The 25178-nt window shown below is 45.5% G+C and overlaps 1 protein-coding gene across 3 annotated transcripts in view; it reads left to right on the top strand.

Moving 5' to 3' along the window:
• NIPBL (NIPBL cohesin loading factor) overlaps window positions 1-25178 on the top strand; it is a 128516-nt gene that overhangs the window by 88470 nt on the left and 14868 nt on the right. For all 3 annotated transcript variants that reach the window (XM_073681712.1, XM_073681716.1, XM_073681723.1), the window contains exons 11-38: window positions 14457-14639; window positions 14733-14915; window positions 15045-15116; window positions 15229-15318; window positions 15767-15870; window positions 17590-17676; window positions 17834-18062; window positions 18750-18901; window positions 19033-19113; window positions 19393-19493; window positions 19596-19728; window positions 19814-19896; window positions 19996-20128; window positions 20238-20381; window positions 21501-21590; window positions 21688-21899; window positions 21984-22086; window positions 22176-22274; window positions 22448-22594; window positions 22840-22974; window positions 23528-23626; window positions 23724-23777; window positions 23866-23974; window positions 24063-24199; window positions 24300-24440; window positions 24600-24693; window positions 24841-24995; window positions 25084-25174. In XM_073681712.1, coding sequence (XP_073537813.1) covers window positions 14457-14639; window positions 14733-14915; window positions 15045-15116; window positions 15229-15318; window positions 15767-15870; window positions 17590-17676; window positions 17834-18062; window positions 18750-18901; window positions 19033-19113; window positions 19393-19493; window positions 19596-19728; window positions 19814-19896; window positions 19996-20128; window positions 20238-20381; window positions 21501-21590; window positions 21688-21899; window positions 21984-22086; window positions 22176-22274; window positions 22448-22594; window positions 22840-22974; window positions 23528-23626; window positions 23724-23777; window positions 23866-23974; window positions 24063-24199; window positions 24300-24440; window positions 24600-24693; window positions 24841-24995; window positions 25084-25174 — 3441 coding nt within the window. The remainder of the gene's footprint in view (window positions 1-14456; window positions 14640-14732; window positions 14916-15044; window positions 15117-15228; window positions 15319-15766; window positions 15871-17589; window positions 17677-17833; window positions 18063-18749; window positions 18902-19032; window positions 19114-19392; window positions 19494-19595; window positions 19729-19813; window positions 19897-19995; window positions 20129-20237; window positions 20382-21500; window positions 21591-21687; window positions 21900-21983; window positions 22087-22175; window positions 22275-22447; window positions 22595-22839; window positions 22975-23527; window positions 23627-23723; window positions 23778-23865; window positions 23975-24062; window positions 24200-24299; window positions 24441-24599; window positions 24694-24840; window positions 24996-25083; window positions 25175-25178) is intronic.

A 25178-nucleotide genomic window follows, 5' to 3' on the forward strand; every position in this document is an offset into this window, starting at 1 on the left:
CCAGCCATATACATCTGTAAATTTTGCACCAACTCCTTTCGGAATATTTGCAGATTTTCTGTAGCAGAATTATTATTTTTTTTATGTGAATATCCTGAACTGGTTGGCATCTTTGTAAAGTTCCTCAGCCAAATGTGAGGGCAATGTGAATGACACACATAGTTGTGGTTTTTTTTCTTTTTTTTCGTTTCTAAGAGAATAAAATTCAATTGTGCTCTGATTATCAAGATCTTGGCAATAGTTGATCATCTCTTACATCTAAGGATGCAAGAAAATGACGTTGGAAATTCTATTACTGTTTCAGATACGTGCAATCCCAATATTTAGTCACACAATCTTAAAGGCATTGCCTCTTGGTTTGTCAGGAGCGCATTGCTCCCCTGCCTACTGCTTGTGAGGACAGCAGTGCGCACTTGATAGACAACCGCTCTCAGGTTGTGCTCTGATTATCAACTCTTGGCCATAAAAAAGCAAGAAAATGATGCTGGACATGCAATAACTGTTTGATAGAAGTGTAATCCTAATATTACGTCACACAATCTTAAAGGCATTTCCTCTTGGTTTGTCAGGAGCGCATTGCTCCCCTGCCTCCTGCTTGTGAGGGGAGAAGTGCGCTCTTAATTGACAGTTCTTGCCGGCTGCATGGTCGCTCCACCAGCCCGGACTGTGCTCACCATGCCACCATCGCCACGTTTCTGACATGATTGGACTGGTTACTCCCAACCACATAGTGAAATAGTCCCACCCTGTATGTCTGTTCCTACAGATCCCACCCTCTTCAGTCAGCCCCATCCCTGTAGTTGGCTTACCTGTAATCCTCTTTACAATTGGAATTTCCCTTCCAGTGATTAGCAGTTGATCAGGTTTTTACACTTCCTGCTGCTTCTTGGGTAAAGTCATCTTCTGGTTAATGCATATTGTAGATTAATGGCGTTGTTCAGACTTGTAATGTGCGAGTGTCGTAAGGAGGTGCTGTGATCTTTACTCTGCAATGAGCCTGTGTTCAGTAGGGTGCCCTTTGCTGGAACAGCAGTGGTGAGGCGTATATTACATGTGCCCTGGACAGGTGATACCTGCGTGTCATCATAGGCTCTGGTGTGGTGTGACGTGCTGCTGTGGATTATACCCGGGGTGGCTGATCTTTTTCCACCTACTGTAACCTATACAATATACTTGTAAACCACAATGGATGGATCATACATGGATCGTAGACTTTCAGTTCAGGGGATTTGCCTTAAATGTCCTGATGCAGTTTCCCTCATCGATTTCCGTTACGGGCTCTCACCCTGCACCTCTGCATCCATTCATTGGTCTGCGAGCTCCAGTTATTGCTATGCAAGAGAAAAAAATGTTAAAAATCCCCTGCGACTCCATCACCGATGCTCCAGGATTTCCTGACCGTTTGTTTCCTGACACGTGACCAATGTAGCCATTCACTGGCCAAAGTAGCGATGATTGTATAAGACCACTGAAGTAATTGGCTGCCGGGGTCTCCCTCTGCAGTAACCGGACTGCTGGGGTTATAAGCACAGCTATGAAATCAGTGTTTCCTCAGAGTATTTACAATGGCCGACAACGTCCAGCTTTGTGCAGACAGAACTGATTTTTATACCGATGGCTCCTTCCCGATGTAGTTTTCAAAGCCATATATCAACTTGTATGTCGTCGATCTGTGTGGGATTTTAGACAGGAAAGTGCCTTCATAAATCTGTATTTGTTCTGTAAATCAGACAACTTCTTTACCAGAGTTTTTTTGATCCCGGGCTCTTGTGGGGGCTCCCAGGTGCCTCCTCTCTCCCGGGCTCTTGTGGGGGCTCCCGGGTGCCTCCTCTCTCCCGGGCTCTTGTGGGGGCTCCCGGGTGCCTCCTCTCTCCCGGGCTCTTGTGGGGGCTCCCAGGTGTCTCCTTTCTCCTGGTCTCTTGTGGGGGCTCCCAGGTGCCTCCTCTCTCCCGGTCTCTTGTGGGGGCTCCCAGGTGCCTCCTCTCTCCCGGGCTCTTGTGGGGGCTCCCGGGTGCCTCCTCTCTCCTGGGCTCTTGTGGGGGCTCCCGGGTGCCTCCTCTCTCCCGGGCTCTTGTGGGGGCTCCCGGGTGCCTCCTCTCTCCCGGGCTCTTGTGGGGGCTCCCAGGTGTCTCCTTTCTCCTGGTCTCTTGTGGGGGCTCCCAGGTGCCTCCTTTCTCCTGGTCTCTTGTGGGGGCTCCCAGGTGCCTCCTCTCTCCCGTGCTCTTGTGGGGGCTCCCAGGTGCCTCCTCTCTCCCGGGCTCTTGTGGGGGCTCCCAGGTGCCTCCTCTCTCCCGTGCTCTTGTGGGGGCTCCCAGGTGCCTCCTCTCTCCCGGGCTCTTGTGGGGGCTCCCAGGTGCCTCCTCTCTCCCGGGCTCTTGTGGGGGCTCCCGGGTGCCTCCTCTCTCCCGGGCTCTTGTGGGGGCTCCCAGGTGCCTCCTCTCTCCCGGGCTCTTGTGGGGGCTCCCGGGTGCCTCCTCTCTCCCGGGCTCTTGTGGGGCTCCCAGGTGCCTCCTCTGTCCAGGGCTCTTGTGGGGGCTCCCAGGTGCCTCCTCTCTCCCGGGCTCTTGTGGGGTGCTCCCAGGTGCCTCCTCTCTCCCGGGCTCTTGTGGGGGGCTCCCAGGTGCCTCCTCTCTCCCGGGCTCTTGTGGGGGGCTCCCAGGTGCCTCCTCTCTCCCGGGCTCTTGTGGGGGGCTCCCAGGTGCCTCCTCTCTCCCGGGCTCTTGTGGGGGCTCCCGGGTGCCTCCTCTCTCCCGGGCTCTTGTGGGGGCTCCCGGGTGCCTCCTCTCTCCCGGGCTCTTGTCGGGGCTCCCGGGTGCCTCCTCTCTCCCGGGCTCTTGTGGGGCTCCTGGCTGTCTCCTCTCTCCCGGGCTCTTGTGGGGGGCTCCCGGGTGCCTCCTCTCTCCCGGGCTCTTGTCGGGGCTCCCGGGTGCCTCCTCTCTCCCGGGCTCTTGTCGGGGCTCCCGGGTGCCTCCTCTCTCCCGGGCTCTTGTGGGGGCTCCCGGGTGCCTCCTCTCTCCCGGGCTCTTGTCGGGGCTCCCGGGTGCCTCCTCTCTCCCGGGCTCTTGTGGGGGCTCCCGGGTGCCTCCTCTCTCCCGGGCTCTTGTGGGGGCTCCCGGGTGTCTCCTCTCTCCCGGGCTCTTGTGGGGGCTCCCGAGTGTCTCCTCTCTCCTGGGCTCTTGTGGGGCTCCCGGGTGTCTCGTCTGTCCCGGGCTCTATGGTGGCCCCTTGTGCATACTACACTGACACAGACAGCTTGCTTGTCGCCCTCTGGTGGTGGCTGTTACTATCTGCAGTGCCCCGGCTGTAGCACGAGTCCATAGACCATGATGCCGGGTGGTCTGTCCTGACCTGTCTCTTGTGCCAGCACTATACTATAGCGCTGTATCGTATGCAAGCAGAGCCCTCGCCCCCGGCTGCCTGCAGACCCTTGTTAGGTGCGCACGGTGCACCCTCCGCTGGTCCCCGCGGTCTCGGTCTTGCATACCTTGTTCCGTGCTCAGAATGATTCACACGGGCATCTCATAGCTAAACATCGTTTTCCCTCTGGCAGCGTGGGGCGCCCACTAGTCGGCGCTAGTCGCCGGGTCCAGCAGTGTAAACACGGAGCGGCCATCACATAGTTAACCAAAAGCGAAAGTGCTAGCTGTACAGTCTGCGGGGTGTTTATATTCTCCTCGTCACCACACGAGGGCGACATCCTGGGAAAGCGGCAGCACGTGGCGCGAGCGGCGAGGATGAAAACAAGCGGCGAGGCGGGAGTGTGAGGAAGGTGAGGGTGGGGAGGGGGCTGCTGTGTATACACTGTATATACCGCATATACACACTCTATAAAGGCACATGTACCATAATATACACACTATACATGGTCACACATCCATTATATAGAAGTATACATACACCATAGTCATATGTTATGTACTCACACATTTATACACCATCGGATTTTATATATGTATGTATGGAGCAGGGTACAGATACAGTGTATGTGCCCCCTCCACCTCCAGGGGCTTCTCTGACCTTCCATTTACATCAATATGAAGTTTCCCCTCTGCAGATATAATGGCTCCCGCTCTTCCGGGAAGATGTTCTACAAGATTATGGAGGCATCTGTGTGGATTTTTGCTCCTTCATGCAGAAGATCATTTGTGGGGTCAGACCCTGATGGGGGGAGGGTGGGCTCACATCCTCCATTATAGGATGGGGCTGAGGTCCGGGCTCTGTGCGGCCGCTCATGTTCCCCTCCATGTCTGTATGGAGCTTGTGCACTGAGCACAGTCATGGGGAACAGGAAAAGGGCGAACCCCAAACTGTTCCCACAAAGCTGGAGCTACAATTGTCCACAATGTGCTGGAGATTGATTTCCCTTCACTGGAGCTGAGGGTCCCGGCCGCCCCCTGATAACAGCCCAGAGCAATGTCCTCCTCCACCACCATCTGTACAGCGGCACAATGCAGTCAGGGGGAACGTCCTCCTAAAATCACCAAACCCAGACTCCTCCATCAGACTCAGAGAAGTGCGATCCGTCACTGCACAGAACACGTCTCCTCCAGAGTCCAGTGGTGGCGGCTTTACACCACTCCATCCGACACTCAGCATTGTGCTTGGTGATGTACGACTGCATGCAGCTGCTCGACCATGAAGCTCCCGGTAGGGGCACATTGTTTGTGCTGATGTTATACCAGAGGAGGTCTGGACTCTGCAGTTATGGGGTCAGCAGAGTGGTGGTGACTTCTGCCCTCTGCTCCTCAGCCCCTTGCTCTGTAACATTACCGGGTCTTCACTTCGCGGCCAAGTGGCTTTGTTTTGTGTGGACATGTTTGTGTGTGGACTTTTGTCCATATACTGTGTGTTGAAAAAAAAAAAAAAAAAAAATCCTACCCCGAATAAACATTTCATAACTTTATCCACCTCTGTCGCCCATAATCTGTACATATCAATAAAAAAAAAAATAAACTGAAATATTTTCGGGTGGAAAAATAAATAATTAAAATAATGTGGTAGCATCAATCTGCCGACCCCTAAACGAACACTTTGCGTTCCCTTTGAATTTCTGGCAGCGTTTGGGTCAGAGCCTCTCAGCCCAGCACATCTAGGGTTGGCGATATTTGCCCCCTCTCGCTTGCAGCAGCCCCTCGTCTGTCAGATTGTGGGGCGCCTTCTCTGTACAGCGCCCTCTTCAGGTCATCACAGATTGTCACTTGGATTCAGGTCTGTGCAGCTCTAAAATTTGTGCTGATCTTGTGGAGAAGCCATTATTTTGCTGATTTGGAGGTCGCGGTCTAACTGAAAGTTGAAGTTCATCTTCAGCTTTTTAGCAGAGGCCTGAAGATTTTCTTGCAAAATTGACTGATATTTGGATTTGTAAATATTTCTCTCCAATTTGACTAAAGCGCCAGTTCCAGCTGCCAAATAATAGCCCAAAATCTGTGGGGACGGTGATCATCTGGTGATGTGAGGTGTCGGCTTTGCACCTTTTGGAATTAATGGTCAAAAAGTTCTCTCTTGGTCTCATCAGACATAACACGTTTTCCCATGTGCTTTTGTCAGAGTTGATGTAGGTTTTGGAAAAGCCTAGCCAGGTTTGGATGATTTTTCTTTATAAGAAAAGTCTTCCGTCTTGCCACAGGCCGGACATATGAAGAATATGGGAGATTGTAGACACATGCAGGACACAACCAGGACTTGCTGGAAATTCCTGCAGCTCCATTATTGTTGCCGTCGGCCTCTTGGCAGCTCCCGGGATAATTTTCAGTTTTCTTGTCTTTTTCGTCAATTTTTGAGGGACGTCCAAGTCTAGGTAATGTCACTGTTGTGCCAAATTTCAGCTACTTCTTGATGACGTCTTCATAGTTTCCATGATTGATCTAAAGCCTTGGAATTTTTTTTTTTGTACACTTCCCCTAACTGATAGCAGTAAGATTTCAACAATGAAATCCCTGTGCTGTGTTGTCAGCTGTTTACAGACCATGGCTTCTGCTGTAAAATGCAGCTAAGAAAATGTCAGGAAAATCCACGTAGAACAGCGAAACGGCATTGGGTGTTAATCCAGATCACTTTAAGGGCCCGATTTCATCGTACCTCGGGCTGTGCAGGTGTCAGATCTCTTTTCCCCTCGGATCTAGTGGACGAAATGACCAGATGACTTCTGCTGCTGACTAAGGAAGGGGTCCGACCTGCAGACACAGATACGGACATTGCAAGTGTTCAGGACACATAGGGGGCTGAAATGCAGGTGGACGCCTGCCATTATTCCTATAAATCCATTTCCTCTGATGAGCTATGGCTCCGCCTGACATTCCCACCCTGACCTATAGTTATGCCCATTGAGGTTTCCATGCTGCATATATCCAGATGAATGCCCTATGGCAATGTGAACAGAGCCGAGTCCATCTAGATTTCTATGGTAGAAGACGAGTTAGTGTAGACTTCAGAATAGACCGGTACGTATGTAATATATGGATTCCTTTTCTTTGCTGATGTTGGGCCTTTTGTCCCAGTGAAAATAAAATGTATATTTACACTTAACCCCTCGCTGCGCTGTGAATTATTGATGGCCATGTTGTTTCCTGATTTGTCAGCTTTCTAGGCAGCAGACGACGAGCACTTCAGCATATCAATAATTCATAGAAGCAATTCATTTATGGACCGCGCGGTGTTTCATCTCAGCCCGATACTCCAACGGTTTGTTTCCCCCCCCCCCCCTGTAGTTTGTAATTGTCGGGAAAGTGTTCAGCACCTGATATCCAGCTATTGGACCACCTTCTCCTCCCACGACGTTGGCGCCAGAACTTAGAGTTGGACTCTGAATTTACTACTTTTTTTTTTATTGTTTGTTTATAACCTGCAGAAAAGTTATTGGCAGTTGTAATAATAAAGCTGGAGATGGAGAAATGTGGTGAAGGTGGGCAGTTTCCCCTTTATTATGTTTAGCTGGGTGCAGTTGCTTATCCCCCACGACTTTCACGCCTGATAAATTGAGGTGCTTTTGTCTAATATTATTGTGTACATTGTAATGTATATGTGTGTGTATGTAATATATATATATATATTATAATGTGTGTGTATGTATATATACACTGCTCAAAAAAATAAAGGGAACACTTAACAGAATATAACTCCCAAGTAAATCAAACTTCTGTGAAATCAAACTGTCCACTTAGGAAGCAACACTGATTGACAATCAATTTCACATGCTGTTGTGCAAATGGAATAGACAATAGATGGAAATTATTGGCAATTATCAAGACACCCTCAATAAAGGAGTGTTTCTGCAGGTGGGGACCATAGACCACATCTCAGTAACAATGCTTTCTGGCTGATGTTTTGGTCACTTTTGAATGTTGGTTGTGCTTTCACACTCGTGGTAGCATGAGACGGACTCTACAACCCACAGAAGTTGCTCAGGTAGTGCAGCTCATCCAGAATGGCACATCAATGCGAGCTGTGGCAAGAAGGTTTGCTGTGTCTGTCAGCGTAGTGTCCAGAGGCTGGAGGCGCTACCAGGAGACAGGCCAGTACACCAGGAGACGTGGAGGGGGCCGTAGGAGGGCAACAACCCAGCAGCAGGACCGCTACCTCCGCCTTTGTGCAAGGAGGAACAGGAGGAGCACTGCCAGAGCCCTGCAAAATGACCTCCAGCAGGCCACAAATGTGCATGTGTCTGCACAAACGGTTAGAAACCGACTCCATGAGGGTGGTATGAGGGCCCGACGTCCACAGATGGGGGTTGTGCTCACAGCCCAACACTGTGCAGGACGCTTGGCATTTGCCACAGAACACCAGGATTGGCAAAGTCTCCACTGGTGCCCTGTGCTCTTCACAGATGAAAGCAGGTTCACACTGAGCACATGTGACAGACGTGACAGAGCCAGGAGACGCCGTGGAGAGCGATCTGCTGCCTGCAACATCCTTCAGCATGACCGGTTTGGCAGTGGGTCAGTAATGGTGTGGGGTGGCATTTCTTTGGAGGGCCGCACAGCTCTTCATGTGCTCGTCAGAGATAGCCTGACTGCCATTAGGTACCGAGATGAGATCCTCAGACCACTTGTGAGACCATATGCTGGTGCGGTTGGCCCTGGGTTCCTCCTAATGCAGGACAATGCCAGACCACATGTGGCTGGAGTGTGTCAGCAGTTCCTGCAAGATGAAGGCATTGAAGCTATGGACTGGCCCGCCCGCTCCCCAGAGCTGAATCCGATTGAGCACATCTGGGACATCATGTCTCGCTCCATCCACCAACGTCACGTTGCACCACAGACTTTCCAGGAGTTGGCGGATGCTTTAGTCCAGGTCTGGGAGGGGATCCCACAGGAGACCATCCGCAACCTCATCAGGAGCATGCCCAGGCGTTGTAGGGAGGTCATACAGGCACGTGGAGGTCACACACAATACTCAGCCTCATCAGGAGCATGCGCAGGCATTGTAGGGAGGTCATACAGGCACGTGGAGGTCACACACAATACTCGGCCTCATCAGGAGCATGCGCAGGCGTTGTAGGGAGGTCATACAGGCACGTGGAGGCCACACACAATACTCAGCCTCATCAGGAGCATGCCCAGGCGTTGTAGGGAGGTCATACAGGCACGTGGAGGCCACACACAATACTCAGCCTCATCAGGAGCATGCCCAGGCGTTGTAGGGAGGTCATACAGGCACGTGGAGGCCACACACAATACTCAGCCTCATCAGGAGCATGCCCAGGCGTTGTAGGGAGGTCATACAGGCACGTGGAGGCCACACACAATACTCAGCCTCATCAGGAGCATGCCCAGGCGTTGTAGGGAGGTCATACAGGCACGTGGAGGCCACACACAATACTCAGCCTCATCAGGAGCATGCCCAGGCGTTGTAGGGAGATCATACAGGCACGTGGAGGCCACACACAATACTGAGCCTCATCAGGAGCATGCCCAGGCGTTGTAGGGAGGTCATACAGGCACGTGGAGGCCACACACAATACTCAGCCTCATCAGGAGCATGCCCAGGCGTTGTAGGGAGGTCATACAGGTACATGGAGGCCACACACAATACTCAGCCTCATCCGGAGCATGCCCAGGCGTTGTAGGGAGGTCATACAGGCACGTGGAGGCCACACACAATACTCAGCCTCATCAGGAGCATGCCCAGGCGTTGTAGGGAGGTCATACAGGCACGTGGAGGCGACACACAATACTGAGCCTCATCAGGAGCATGCCCAGGCGTTGTAGGGAGGTCATACAGGCACGTGGAGGCCACACACAATACTGAGCCTCATCAGGAGCATGCCCAGGCATTGTAGGGAGGTCATACAGGCACGTGGAGGCCACACACAATACTCAGCCTCATCAGGAGCATGCCCAGGCGTTGTAGGGAGGTCATACAGGCACGTGGAGGCCACACACAATACTCAGACTCATTTTGACTTGTTTTAAGGACATTACATCAAAGTTGGATCAGCCTGTAGTGTGTTTTTCCACTTTAATTTTGGGGGTGACTCCAAATCCAGGCCTCCATTGGTTAATAAATGTGATTTCCATTGATGATTTTTGTGTGATTTTGTTGTCAGCACATTCAACTTTGTACAGAACAAAGTATTCAATGAGAAGATTTCATTCATTCAGATCTAGGATGGGTTATTTGAGTGTTCCCTTAATTTTTTTGAGCAGTGTATGTAATATATATATATGCCTAAGCAAGTGTACAGTTGGGGATAAGGATGGGGACTGTGGGGATGATGGGGACTGTGGGGATGATGGGTAGGGGCATATTCAGGGTGGGGGCTATGGAAATCCATGGTATATCATAATCCTCTTTCTCGCAGCCTATGGCATGCATTCACATACTGTGCTGCTATCTCCACCACTCTCACATACTGCGCTGCTCTCTCCTCTGCTTTCTCTTCTTCCCCCAGCAGGATATATGTTTTCTCTTCCTCCTTCATGGATCTGAAGTTTGGGAAGAGATCAGAGATTCTCCTGAAGTGAGTGTCCCTCACTGAGTATTTGGTGCAGTGTAGCAGGAAGGGGGTCTCATCCTCTAGGTCGCAGTGTGGGCACAGTCTGTCTTCTCTGAGCTTGTAGCTCTGCCTGTGCCGGCCGACCTCGATGGTCATTTTGTGGGCACTGAGACTATACCAGCTCAGGATCTGGCGGTCTCTGGGGTCCGGGAGTTTCTCCCCATATGGAGCCAGTCTGTATTCTCTCTGTAGGCTCCGGTACATGGTCAGTTTCTGTGAGGCGTTGATATCGTTCCTCCAGTCACTGACGTATCTCTCCTGGGCCTCATCTACCATCTTCCTGATTCTGGCTTTTTTCAGGCTGCTGTGGTTGTTGTTTTGGTCAGGTTGGGTTTGGGTGAGCTGCTCTGGGGGTCCTGGTTTGTTTGACCCCCTTACATGTAGCAGGGCTTTATAGTGATGGGAGCTTGGATTGCTACTATGTAGGTGAACCTGCTAGGTGCAGTGAGAATCTGCCCAGCTCAGCCCGACAGGCACTGTTGGAGGTGCTCCGATGGACCTGGAGAAGGGGCTTACAGAATTCCAGGTGGAATATTTCTGTTGGGCTGGAATCCCACCTTGACCAGTCAGGGTATGTGTGAGGACCCCAGACTTCGCTGCCGTACAGGAGGATTGGGGTGATGATGGCATCGAAGATTTTTAGCCTGACCCTCGCTGGTGGCTTCAGATGGTAGAGTTTCCTACGGATGGCATAGAAGGTTTTGCAGGCCTTGGCCTTCAGTGTCTCTATGGCGTGTTTGAAGCCCCCTGACCGATGAATTTCCAGGCCCAGGTAGGTGTACTTGTCCGTTTCTGTAAGAGCGCAGTTGTTTAGCACAAATGAAGAGTGCTGGTCCAATCTTGTTTTTCTCTTCTGGAACACCATGATGTTTTGCTTGAGTTTATGGGTAGTGCCCATGTGGAGCTGAAATTTTTCCAAGGTTTTCAGATGGTCTTGGAGACCCTTCTCGGTTGGTGATAGCAGCAATAGGTCATCTGCATACAGCAGGAATTTCACCTGGGCGTCATGGAGGGTGAGACCTGGTGCCGCGGAGGATTCTAGGGCAGTGGCCGCTCATTGATGTAGATATTGAAGAGCGTTGGACTTGGGCTGCAGCCCTGTCTGACTCCTCGGCTCTGCTGGAAATCAGCCGTTCTTTTCCCGTTCACTCTCACGCTGCAGCAGTTTTCAGTGTAGGAGCTTTAGATGACGACATAGGTCTTTCCTCCTATTCCGCTCTCCAGCAGTTTCAGAAACAGACCCGGGTGCCATATTGAGTCAAAGGCTTTTTTAAAGTCTACAAAACAAGCGTATATCTTCTCGTGCTTTGTATTGTGGACGTGACTCTGAATCAGGCTGTGCAGGGTGTAGATGTGGTCGGTGGTGCGGTAGTTTGGCATGAAATCTGCTTGGCTTTTGCTGAGGACTTTGTGTTTGGTGAGGAAACGGAGGATCCTCTTGTTTAGTATACTTTTGAACAGTTTTCCCAGGTTGCTGCTGACATGTATGTGTGTGTATATATATGTGTGTACACACACGTATGTATGTGTATGTATGACCTAAATTAAATGGGAATTGTTGGTGATATCAACTTCCTGTTTGTGGCACATTAGTATATGGAAGGGGGAAAACTTTTCCAGATGGGTGGTGACCATGGTGGCCATTTTGGATCAAACTTTATTTTTTTCATTGGTAAGAGGGTCATGTGACACATCAAACTTATTGAGAATTTCATAAGAAAAACAATGGTGTGCTTGGTTTTAACGTAACTTTATTCTTTCATGAGTTCATTACAAGTTTATGACCACTTATAAAATGTGTTCAAAGTGCTGCCCATTGTGTTGGATTGTTAATGCAACCCTCTTCTCCCACTCTTGACACACTGATGGCAACACCGCAGAAGAAATGCCAGCACAGGCTTCCAGTATCTGTTGTTTTAGATGCTGCACATCTCGTATCTTGATGGTATGGTGTGGTATATGGGGTACAAAGATAGTGGGGCCATTCTTCATCAATGGAAACCTCAATGCCACTGGATATCTGAAGTTGCTACATGATGATGTGTTGCTCTCTTTATGCACTGAAGATGGCATGTTCCCTGAGTTTTTCCAACAAGATGGTCACCATCACATTATGGATGTCAGGTCCGAGCATTCCTACATGAACAGTTTGCTGGAGAGTGGATTGGTCGTCGTGGGCCAGTTGAATGGCCACCAAGGTCTCCCGATCTGATACCTCTAGACTTTTATCTTTGGGGTCATCTGAAGGCAATTGTCTATGCTGTGAAGATACGAGATGTGCAGCATCTAAAACAACGGATACTGGAAGCCTGTGCTAGCATTTCTTCTGTGGTGTTGCTATCAGTGTGTCAACGAGTGGGAGAAGAGGGCGGCATTGACAATCCAACACAATGGGCAGCACTTTGAACACGTGGTCATAAACTTGTAAAAAACTCATGAAAGAATAAAGTCACGTTAAAACCAAGCACACCATTGTTTTTCTTACGAAATTCTCAATAAGTTTAATGTGACACATGACCCTCTTCCCAGTGAAAAAAATAAAGTTGGATCCAAAATGGCCGACTTCAAAATGGCCGCCATGGTCACCACCCATCTGGAAAAGTTTCCCCCCTCCCATATACTAATGTGCTGATATCACCAACCATTCCCATTTAATTTAGGTGTATCCATATAAACGGCCCACTGTGTGTGTGTTTGTGGGTGTATGTATGTGTGTGTGTGTGTGTGTGTGTGTGTGTGTGTGTGTGTGTGTGTATAGATAGATATAGTTGTTTGTCATGACGCAGTGCTTTGCTGGTGGTACCGCGACCCCATTAACCTGCGTTACTCTGTCATGTAGCTCCACACTTTATGCTCTCTACTCCTGTTTTGGAGCCAAAGCGTAGCCTAAAAAATAGAGGGATGTCTTAGTGATTTGTCATCATCCTAGAGGAAGGAAATAACCCTAAAACTTCACGACCTTGTGATTTTTCGTTTTTTTTTTTTTTCCTCCCTTCACTTTTTTCAAGAGCCATAGCCTTTTTTATTTTTCAGTCACTATAGCCGTATGAAGACTTGTTTATTTGCGGAACGAGTTGCACTTTTAGATGATGCCACTCATTTTATAATGTGATGCACTGGAAAGCGTGGAAAAAAAATTCCAAGCCTGTTGAAATTGCAAAAATTGTTGCAGAATTGTTTCCCATGTTCACTATATGGTAAAAGTGACCTGTCCATATGATTCCACAGGTCAGTACAAGTGAGCAGATACCAAACATGTATAGGATATTTTTCTTTTTTTTTTTAAGTGGTAAAAAAAAACCCTCAAATTTGTAAAAAAAAAAAAAAAAGAAAAATTTCGCTTGTCACCATTGCGACCTGTAGCGTTTCCATTTTCGTGATCTGGAGCTGGGTGAGGGATTATTTTTTGCGCCCTGAGCTGATGTTTTATTGATACCATTTTGGGGTAGATACAATGTTTTGATCACCTCCTAATGCATTTTATTACAATGTTGCAGCAACCAAAAAAAAGTAATTCGTTTTTTTTTTTTTTCTTCTTCTCTCGAATGAATTTATTTCATGTTCATTCATCGGATTTTGAGAAACGCAGTGATACCAAATGTGTAATTTTTTTTTTTCATTTTTAATGGGGCAAAAGGGGGGTGATTTGAACTTTTGTGTTTTTTTTTTTTCTTCATGTGTTAAACTTTTTTTTTTTCTCTTTCACTTTTTACTGTATTTAATGGTTCCCTTAGGGGACTTGAAGCTGTGATCTTGTACAATAGATAGTAGTGAAAAATCACAATCTCATACAAATGCCAGCTACAGGGTGGCTTTCACAGGAGGATCATAATGACTGGCACGGGAGGGGTCTTCAGCAGTCATGGAAATGCCATCGGTGTGCGAGCTCGCATCAAAGGCAGAGACAAGACTTGACCTACAACTACGTCCAAGGTCGTGAATGGGGTTAAGCTGCATTACCAGACGACTGAAAAACCATGTAAAGCATAGTACCAGGTCTAAAGTGGCCAGAATTTTCTTGCAAAGCAAAAAAAAAATGCAGAAAGTGAGCATCGAAAGCGCTGAAATAAACGCTGCAAAAAGCAGGGCTGTGGAGTCAGAATAAAATAAACCAACTCTGACCCTTAAAATATATAATATATTGGGTTTTCTACTAGGATAGCACGCAATATTTTAGTCATTAGAAGTCAATGAAAAGCTAAAATAAATGCCAAAGGGATTTTTTTTGCTCCTTTTTGTGTTTTAGCACAAAATTGTTACCTTTTTCTTTATTGCTTTAATTTGCCCCCAATTTCAGTGATTCGGAGGTCACTGTTGCGCCCTTATGCTTCATTCATTGTCTGATGGAGATGGCTGTACCTTCTACACCTAAAAATCAAATGCCATGGATTATTATTATTATTTATTATTATTATAGCGCCATGTATTTAGGCGATAATTATATTTTATATATTTTGTGTAGGGGGCATTGACCAATCTGTTCTGAAGGAGCTCCCCCCAGAACTGGTGGCAGAAATCGAGTCGTCCATGCCAATCTGCGAACGTGTAAAAATGAATAAACGGAAGCGGAGCACGGTCAACGAGAAGCCCAAATACGCCGAGATCAGCTCCGACGAGGACAACGGAAGCGAAGACGACTTTGAACGTAAGGGGCTTTAAGCTGACGTCTTTTCAAGGGTTTTGGGTTTTTTTTTTTTTTTGTAGACTTTCTATGAAACACTAAATCTCTTTCCATCAGCTTCTAAAAAACGAAACAAAAAGGATAAGTCTGATCAGGAGTGGAAATGTGAAGAAAGAGAGCGGCGAAGTTCAGGGGATCACAGGCGGAGCGGGAATGATAACAGACGGAGCAGCCGGTACCGAGACCGCAGCCCCGAAGACTCGGAAATGGAGGACTCTCCACCACCAAGCCTCAGTGAAGGTAAGGAAATGTTGGCACTTTTGCCCCCCAAACTTGTCCCCCTCTTAATTGCTCTATTCCTTTAAAGTTGGCCTGAATGGCAAAGTGGACCATAATGCTCATCCAGCCAATTATTTATATTTTTTTCAGTTGCTCGGAGAATGAAGAAGAAAGAACGTCAGAAGAAAAGGAAAGCCTACGAGCCCAAGCTGACACCAGAAGGTGAGACATATAGGCCATTAAATTAGTGTAATTTATTATGTATTTTTTAGATTTTTATTTCCTGTATTGAATACGTTTGCAAATAATTTTCCCATTGTATTTTCTCTTGCAGAAATGATGGACTCCTCCACATTTAAAAGGTTTTCAGCAGCGGTAGAAACGATATTGGAAAATTTAGAAGATATGGATTTTAGCAGTTTTGGTAATTTTGGTGAAGTTTTAATATCCACAATGTCACAAACCTCATCTCCTTATTTTAATGTTCTCTACCATTTAGGCAGCTTTTCTTTTGGCCTATGTGCCATCTGTATGTGTTTTGGATTTTCTCATAAAATGAGTAAAATTGCACAAATTTTGTAGAATAAAAGAACAATTTAGCGCTTACAAAAAAAACCAATCCACGTTGTTTTCTATAACGGATGACTTTTTATTCCTGTTGTACTGCTCATTGTCTAGGTTACCAGCCACCTCTGCGATCTATCGGAGGTGGACGGTGTCCTACACATGGAGCGCTGCTCTGAAGCCATCTCCAGCTTTACCACCTTCGTTCGATGCTACAGAGAGAGCCGCCTTAACTGACTTCATCCAATAGTCCACAGTTTTGGCCAGCAGCGCCTAAAAGCACAATTTTTTTTCTTCTTTTCTTTTAGGTGACGATGAAGAGATCCCGGCTGACCTTTTGCTGGGTAAACACCAACTGAATGAGCTTGGCAGCGAGTCGGCAAAAATAAAGGCAATGGGCATCATGAATAAAGTAAGGCGGTGTCCCTCACATGTACAGTGGTGGCCAAAAGTATTGGCACCCCTGCAATTCTGTCAGTTAATACTCAGTTTCTTCCTGAAAATGATTGCAATCACAAATTCTTTGGTCTTATTGTCTTCATTTAATTTGCTTGCAAGGAAAAAACACAAAAGAGAATGAAGCAAAAATCAAATCATTGATCATTTCACACAAAACTCCAAAAATGGGCCAGACAAAAGTATTGGCACCCTCAGCCTAATACTTGGTTGCACAACCTTTAGCCAAAATAACTGCGAACAACCGCTTCCGGTAACCATCAATGAGTTTCTTACAATGCTCTGCTGGAATTGTAGACCATTCTTCTTTGACAAACTGCTCCAGGTCCCTGATATTTGAAGGGTGCCTTCTCCAAACTGCCATTTTGAGATCTCTCCACAGGTGTTCTATGGGATTCAGGTCTGGACTCATTGCTGGCCACCTTAGAAGTCTCCAGTGCTTTCTCTCAAACCATTTTATAGTGCTTTTGGAAGTGTGTTTTGGGTCATTGTCCTGCTGGAAGACCCATGACCTCTGAGGGAGACCCAGCTTTCTCACACTGGGCCCTACATTATGCTGCAAAATTTGTTGGTAGTCTTCAGACTTCATAATGCCATGCACACGGTCAAGCAGTCCAGTGCCAGAGGCAGCAAAGCAACCCCAAAACATCAGGGAACCTCCGCCATGTTTGACTGTAGGGACCGTGATCTTTTCTTTGAATGCCTCTTTTTTTTCCTGTACACTCTATGTTGATGCTTTTTCCCAAAAATCTCTACTTTTGTCTCATCTGACCAGAGAACATTCTTCCAAAACGTGTTAGGCTTTCTCAGGTAAGTTTTGGCAAACTCCAGCCTGGCTTTTTTATGTCTCGGGGTAAGAAGTGGGGTCTTCCTGGGTATCCTACCATACAGTCCCTTTTCATTCAGACGCCGACGGATAGTACGGGTTGACACTGTTGTACCCTCGGACTGCAGGGCAGCTTGAACTTGTTTGGATGTTAGTCGAGGTTCTTTATCCACCATCCGCACAATCTTGCGTTGAAATGTCTCGTCAATTTTTCTTTTCCGTCCACATCTAGGGAGGTTAGCCACAGTGCCATGGGCTTTACACTTCTTGATGACACTGCGCACAGAAGACACAGGAACATTCAGGTCTTTGGAGATGGACTTGTAGCCTTGAGATTGCTCATGCTTCCTCACAATTTGGTTTCTCAAGTCCTCAGACAGTTCTTTGGTCTTCTTTCTTTTCTCCATGCTCAATGTGGTACACACAAGGACACAGGACAGAGGTTGAGTCAACTTTAATCCATGTTAACTGGCTGCAAGTGTGATTTAGTTATTACCAACACCTGTTAGGTGCCACAGGTAAGTTACAAGTGCTGTTCATTACACGAATTAGAGAAGCATCACATGATTTTTCAAAGGGTGCCAATACTTTTGTCCACCCCCTTTTTTAGGTTTGGTGTGGAATTATATCCAATTTGGCTTTAGGACAATTCTTTTTGTGTTTCTTTCATTGAAGACAAATTAAATGAAGATAATAATACCAAAGAATTTGTGATTGCAATCATTTCAGGAAGAAACTGAGTATTATCTGACAGAATTGCAGGGGTGCCAATACTTTTGGCCAGCACTGTATACACTATCATTCAGACCTGTCTTGGTATTATGTAATTATATATTTTTTTATTTTCAGATTTCTTCAGAAAAAATGGTGAAGTTACTTGGGATTCTGGAGAAGAACATCCAGGATGGCGCCAAGCTTTCCACCTTGCTGAATCATGTAAGTGATCATTTTAGCTGCCCTTGCCAGTCAAACATTGATGACCTATTTGAGGTGTAAGCCATGAGTGTTAGTCCTGAATATTCTCCAGTGCTATGATACTACACAGTCCTTTTCCTAAATTCAATGTGTTCGACTTTGGCCTTTTTTTTATTAGAATGATACAGAGGACGAGGAAAAGCTGTGGCGAGATCTGATCATGGAGCGAGTTACCAAATCTGCCGACGCCTGTCTGACAGCGATCAACATCATGACATCCCCCAGCATGCCGAAGGCGGTGTACATCGAGGATGTCATCGAGCGTATTCTTCAGTACACTAAATTTCACTTACAAAACACACTTTATCCGCAGTACGATCCTGTCTATAGGGTCGACCCCCACGGAGGTGAGGCACTGATTCGTGATGTTTGCTGCATAGTCATGTATCCTGCATGATACAGCCGTGTTATGTATAGCTACATTGCCTTATGTCTATCATAATACAATGTATTTCCCTCTTTTTCCTTTGTATATGTAATTACTTATTTATGGTATTTTTTGAGGAGGGTGAGGGGGCTCAAAATGACTTGAGTTTTAGCTGAGTATTTTTTTTAGGCATAAAAATGACTAGTTTCAGACCAAAACTAGTCACTTTTATCCCCCCCCCCCCCCCCCCCAAAAAGAAAGAAAACACATACGTAAAAAGAAATATTCAGCTAAAACTCAAGTCATCTCACCTCCCCCCAAAAAAAGTATATAAATTACATGTAAGTAAAAAAAAAAAAAAAAAAAACCTCAGTTAAAACTTGTCATTTTTCTCCATATAAAAAATAAGCAAAAATTACTTCAAGGAGAGAAGAAAAACTCAGCTAAAACAAGTCAATGTTTTCCAAAAAATCAATAAATAAAAATTACATCTACAATGAAAAAAGAAATACTCAGCTAAAACGTTTAGCTCAGTATTTTTCTTTTTTCCTTGTATATGTAATTTTTATTTTTGTATGGAGAAAAATGGCTTGAGGTTTAGCTTATTTATTTTTTTATTATTATTTTGCTTTGCTAGTTTCTTACAATGAATGTTCCTCTTTTACAGGGGGACTGATGAGCTCAAAAGCCAAACGTGCAAAATGTTCAACCCACAAGCAGAGGGTGATCGTTATGCTATACAACAAGGTGTGCGACATTGTGGCCAGTCTGTCCGAACTCCTAGAGATACAGCTGCTGACGGACACAACCATCCTGCAGGTAAAAGCCATATGAATATCGTGTCCGTTTTGTTTTTTTTTCTGTATGTTTTCAATAGGCAATATGCAAAGCCGTTTAGCCATCGGTCTACTAGTCATTGCATTATTTGTGTACTCATTATCTTTCCATAGGTGTCGTCAATGGGGATTACGCCTTTCTTCGTGGAGAACGTCAGCGAGTTGCAGCTGTGTGCCATCAAGCTGGTCACTGCGGTAAGAAGATGTGATTTTTGGCTTCCTTTATTTAAAGGCCTGACATGGCTTTAGCTAATAGAGGGATTTCCATGCACTTTCTGCTTAAAATGGCCTAACAAAATGGGATGTAATTTTATATCTCTAGACCCAAAAAGAAGCCTTTCTCTGGTGGTACAGATAATGTGTAGTGCAGACATCCATCCTTGTTGTGGCATATGGGCTCTAGCAGAAGCCCACCTGTCATCCCCCCCATGTCTGTAAGAGGTCTGGCTAACTTATGTTCTGCATTTCTCATAGGTATTTTCCAGGTACGAAAAACACAGACAGCTGATCTTAGAAGAGCTGTTCACCTCTCTTGCAAGACTGCCAACAAGTAAAAGAAGCCTAAGGAATTTTAGGTACTACGAAGTTTTTACCTTTGTGGGGATTTCCATAAATCAAGTCCCTTTATTTGCAGTTTTTTCCTGTTCATCTGCTGATATGAATGATTACTTCTGTAGGTTAAACAGCAGCGATGACGACGGGGAAGCAATGTACATCCAGATGGTGACGGCGCTGGTCCTGCAGCTCATACAGTGCGTAGTTCACCTCCCGTCTGATCGAGATCATGCAGAAGAGGAGTCCAATAAGAAGGTAGGAAATCTGGGATCTTATGGAGATATATATGTAATTTCTCTTGATTTCTCCTTTTCACATCAATCTGAATTTTTCCTTCTAGATCGACCAAGATGTGTTTATCACCAACTCCTACGAAACTGCCATGCGGACTGCACAGAATTTTCTATCAATTTTTCTGAAAAAGTGAGTATGCAGTGGGCTTTATTTTATCTCCTACCAGAAGAATGCGATGTACACTTTCGTCGATGATTTGCATGTATTATGAGCCTTTCTTCCTTGTAGGTGCGGGAGTAAGCAGGGGGAGGAGGACTACAGGCCGCTGTTCGAAAACTTTGTCCAGGACCTCCTATCGACTGTAAATAAGCCGGAGTGGCCGGCCGCCGAGCTCTTGCTGAGTTTGCTCGGTCGGCTTTTGGTAGGTCTCTCTCATTGTATACTGAATGAATTGTACTTATGTCAATATTCAAGGCCGTCTGCTTTTGACCGTGTGACATAATTTATAAAAATATCACCGCTCGTCGCAGGTTCATCAGTTTAGTAACAAGTCAACAGAGATGGCGCTGCGGGTGGCTTCATTGGACTACTTGGGTACAGTAGCGGCACGACTCAGGAAGGACGCGGTCACCAGCAAGATGGACCAAGGGTCAATAGACCGAATACTTAAGCAGGTAACGATTGGGCCTGGAATATCGATAGAACATTCAATACTGTGCAAAAGTTGTAGGCAGGAGCGGAGAAAATGCTGCAAAGAAAGAATTGTATGAAAAATAAAGTGTTAAGAGTTTGTTATTAGCAATAGAAAGGACTGGATGTGAGATCAGGGTTCTGTGGGACCGGATCATCACCTCCAGGACTCCTTTCTTCTATGTTGGGGGTCGTTGTCCTGCTACAGAATACATTTGGAGCCTTCTGATGATAGTGATGATGGGTAAGTATCTGACTGTAGTTCTCAGCATTGATGATACCAAGAAATGGACAACGTTCAGGACCCATAGACAAAGCGTTCGGGCCAAAGAAACTTAGTGCAGCAGATGAGACACATCATGCATTGTTTGCTAGGAAGTCGGAAGGTGCCCAGCAGTTCCATCAGCTCAGAACTTGCAGAAACTAGTGAATCCAGCTACACCCATCTACTGTTAGCAGAAATCTTCATGGAAGAAATGCAGCCAAAAACCAGACCTACCATGTGGAAACGAGGCCAAGTGACCCAGCTATGCAGGAAAACCCAGGGACCGGGTGCAAAAAAAAAAAAAAAAAGGCAGCAGGTGTCTGTCTGAAGAGTCAAAATGTGAAATATTTGGCTGTAACAGAAGCAGAAGGGCTGATGAGGACCCAGTGGTGCTGATATGAGTGCTCGCTGAAAGGGTTAATGAGGCATATATTCGATCAACACTACCTGTGACCCATGGGTGCTGTGTATGCCTGTGACCCAGCAGCACTGCTGGCTGTAACTCGCCCAGGTACTGACCGCCACTTGTGAGAGTTGATTTTGTGTTGTGAGCTCTGAAAGGCCATGTCGAGATAAAGTTGTTGGCCGCGCCTGAGCTCCACAGCTCCATTTATTGTTGGCGTTGAAAGCTGGTCTTTTCCCGGGGGAAGTCCCCCGCTGTCGGACCCCCACTGATCAGAATGTAATCGTCCATCTGTGCAGAGGTAATAACTCTGACTGTTGGTTAGAAAAGCACCAGTGGCTTTAGAATATCGCCCTCTAGTGGTGAAATTTGTGTTTGCAAACACTCTGCATTCTCACTGCTATGATATATATGATAAATGTATTAAAATTACAGGCCCCAAAAGGTGAAGATCAGATTCAGCAGCTCCAGAAGGCTCTGCTGGATTACCTAGAGGAGAACACGGAGACGGACCCTTCTCTAGTGGTATGGTTCATCTTCACTGTCAGATCTGTAACTTGTGCGGATGAAGCTGTAATATACAGGTGCCATAATAAACCCCCCACTGTCTCCTCTCGCTCAGTTTTCTCGAAAGTTTTATATAGCTCAATGGTTCCGTGACACTACAATGGAGACTGAGAAAGCCATGAAATCCCAAAAGGATGATGACTCTGATGGCGTGCACCATGCTAAAGAGGTGGAGTCCACAGGCGATATCATGCAGCGAGCAGAAAAGCGCAAAAAGTTTCTCCGCAGCATCATTAAAACGGCACCATCGCAGTTTAGCACTTTGAAGTAAGTCACAAAAAGAAACGTAACTCTTCCAGGTTTTTCTTTTTGGGGGGCAGCCCATAACCATTTGCAATCTTTTCCCCACAGGTCCAGTTCTGACACAGTTGACTACGACGATGCTTGTCTGATTGTGCGATACTTGGCCTCTATGAGGCCGTTTGCCCAGAGTTTTGATATTTATTTGACCCAGGTAAATATAAAATAATGGCAAAAACTATGGGGGCACTCTTTCCATTGTGTCTTTGCTCTTTAGTAGATTATTGCATTTGTTTCTTCCAGATTCTGCGGGTACTAGGGGAGAATGCAATTGCTGTCCGAACGAAAGCCATGAAGTGTTTGTCTGAAGTTGTAGCTGTAGATCCAAGCATCCTTGCAAGGGTAAGATTTTTAGTCTTCATGCAGATTTTTTTTTTTTTTCTTTTTGCAATACATCATTGGTCATTTTATTTCTTTACTTTTTGCATTACGTCATTAATAATTTTTTTTATTTTTGCATTACTTTATTGATCATTTTATTTATTGTGTTTTTTTTTTTTTTTCACCCCTTCCAGCTGGATATGCAGCGAGGAGTTCACGGGAGGCTGATGGACAACTCCACCAGCGTGCGAGAAGCAGCCGTGGAGTTACTAGGACGTTTTGTGCTCTGCAGACCTCAGCTCGCTGAGCAGTATTATGAAATGCTCGTAGAGCGGATACTGGTAAGTGTATCCAAAGTACATGGAAAATCCTCACCCTTCACCTGCCCGTTTAGAAGTGTCCTAAAATAGTTAAGCATTCCCACAAAATAAACTCTTAGACCATAGATATAGACAGATATATAGCTATAGACATGTATATAAGACAAAGATCTGCTACCCTTTATTTTTACCTAATAATATTACCTATTATTTTTGTGATTTTTTTTCCATGTCCACAATATTCTCACTGATCATTTTTCATGCAGGACACCGGTATTAGTGTAAGGAAGAGAGTGATAAAGATCTTACGAGACATCTGCTTGGAGCAACCAACCTTTCCAAAAATCACGGAGATGTGCGTCAAGATGATCCGCAGAGTGAACGACGAGGAAGGCATCAAGGTAAGAAGACGAGCGAGACACCCAGCTCTCCTTACTCAGCTCCTAAATTGACATTAGTTAGTTTAGAATTGGTTATGGAAATGCTTCACAAGTTTTTTTTTTGTTTGTTTTTTTTTATTTTAAGTTTTTTTTTCCATGATCATAAATATGTGAAATTGCAAAGTTCTTGTGAAAACGAAAACTTTTCAACTTCTTACCTGGGGTGTTTGCTGCTCATGGAGGTGGCCGTTTCCTATAAACAAAGTTCAGTGCTTTTAAGTTGTTTTTTTTTTTCTACACACCTAAAGATCCCAACTATTCACAAAGTTAAATGATATCCTAACAGCTAGCGATCATTTTATAACATAGGAAATTCCCTTTTTAAAATATTTTCTTACAAATTTAGGGGCATTTATGTTGTGGTTGCTTGTCTCAAAGCAACTCTATTGTTGCAAGAGCAAAGTTTTAAAACTAGAAAAAAAAAAAATATAGTGAATTATTGGTAGAATAAATCAGCCTGCGGCATCTCTATCTACACAAGGTGTAAATTGTTACCTTACAATTTCTTTACTAGAAACTGGTGAATGAGACATTCCAGAAACTCTGGTTCACACCAACCCCCCAAAATGATAAAGCCGCCATGACCCGAAAAATCCTGAATATAACAGATGTGGTAAGCGCTTCTGCAAAGCCGAGTATGGACATTGCATGACTAGAAGCAAATGTCGCCTTCATTAACCTGGTCTATGGATTTTGTTTTTACTCTCTAGGTCGCTGCTTGCCGAGACACAGGATACGACTGGTTTGAACAACTACTTCAAAATGTGAGTATAAAGAACAGTTCAGATCTAAATTTGCTCGTTAAAGATAAGAAATTGATGTCATTTTATTTTTAATTTTTTTTCCTTCCAGCTTTTAAAAGCTGAAGAAGATACCTCGTACAAACCTGTGAAAAAAGCCTGCACGCAGTTGGTGGACAATCTGGTGGAGCACATCCTCAAGTACGAGGAGTCCATGGCTGGTATGTACAAAAAACTTTTTTTTTTTTCATTTAGTTTAGTTTTGTTTTTGTGTGTGTGATTTATTATTATTATTATTTTTTTTTTAAGATTCGGACAATAAAGGAGTGAACTCGGGGCGGCTGGTGGCTTGCATCACCACTCTGTTCTTATTTAGTAAAATCAGGCCTCAGTTGATGGTAAAACATGCCATGACCATGCAGCCGTACCTCACCACTAAATGTAGCGTAAGTACCCCCCAGGGGGAAATGCTTTTGATTTTAGCAATTCTACAAACATTCGTTAGGATCCGTTGATTATAACCTCGTCTTCGTTCTATTTTCACAGACCCAGAATGATTTCATGGTAATATGCAACGTAGCTAAAATCCTGGAGCTGGTTGTGCCGCTGATGGAGCATCCGAGCGAAACCTTCCTCGCTACCATAGAGGAGGATCTCATGAAACTAATCATCAAATACGGCATGACTGTACGTCTCTGGAAATCACGTGCTGAGATTTTGGGCGTTAATATGTCTTTTTTTTTTGGCTAATGCACAAACTGACCAAAATCAATCAGATCTCATTCTTATGGCGATCAATGTGGAATATTAATTTCACTTTTTTTTTTTTTTTTTTATATATTCTAGGTGGTGCAGCATTGTGTGAGCTGTCTCGGGTCTGTCGTGAACAGAGTGACACAGAATTATAAGTTTGTTTGGGCCTGTTTTAATAGATATTATGGTAAGTTTGGATATATATTTTTTTTCTTTCCATGATAAAAAAAAAAAAAAATTCACCACTTTATTGTAGTTCTGCAAACTTTGGGCATAAACTATCGCAAAGCGTGAGCAATATATTTAACCATTTTTTGGGGGGGTTTTGTTTTAGGCGCACTTATAAAGTTAAAAACCGAGCATCAAGAAGACCCGAACAGCACAGTCCTGACCACGAACAAACCGGCTCTCCTGCGCTCGCTCTTTACTGTGGGGGCTCTCTGTCGACATTTTGATTTTGATCAAGAAGATTTCAAGGGGAACAGTAAAGTAAGTGTCAGAAATCTGTTTTTTTACTGCTTTAAATTTGGGGTGGGGGATGCCCCGGCTTTAATGCTGCTTTGTATTTACACCACAGGTGAACATTAAGGACAAAGTTTTGGAGCTGCTTTTGTACTTTACGAAACATTCAGATGAGGAAGTGCAGACAAAAGCCTTAATTGGTCTTGGTGA

Source organism: Phyllobates terribilis, unplaced genomic scaffold, assembly GCF_046119375.1.
Source record: "Phyllobates terribilis strain yellow unplaced genomic scaffold, ASM4611937v1 Scaffold_1__5_contigs__length_1240528914, whole genome shotgun sequence".
Lineage (NCBI taxonomy): Eukaryota > Metazoa > Chordata > Amphibia > Anura > Dendrobatidae > Phyllobates > Phyllobates terribilis.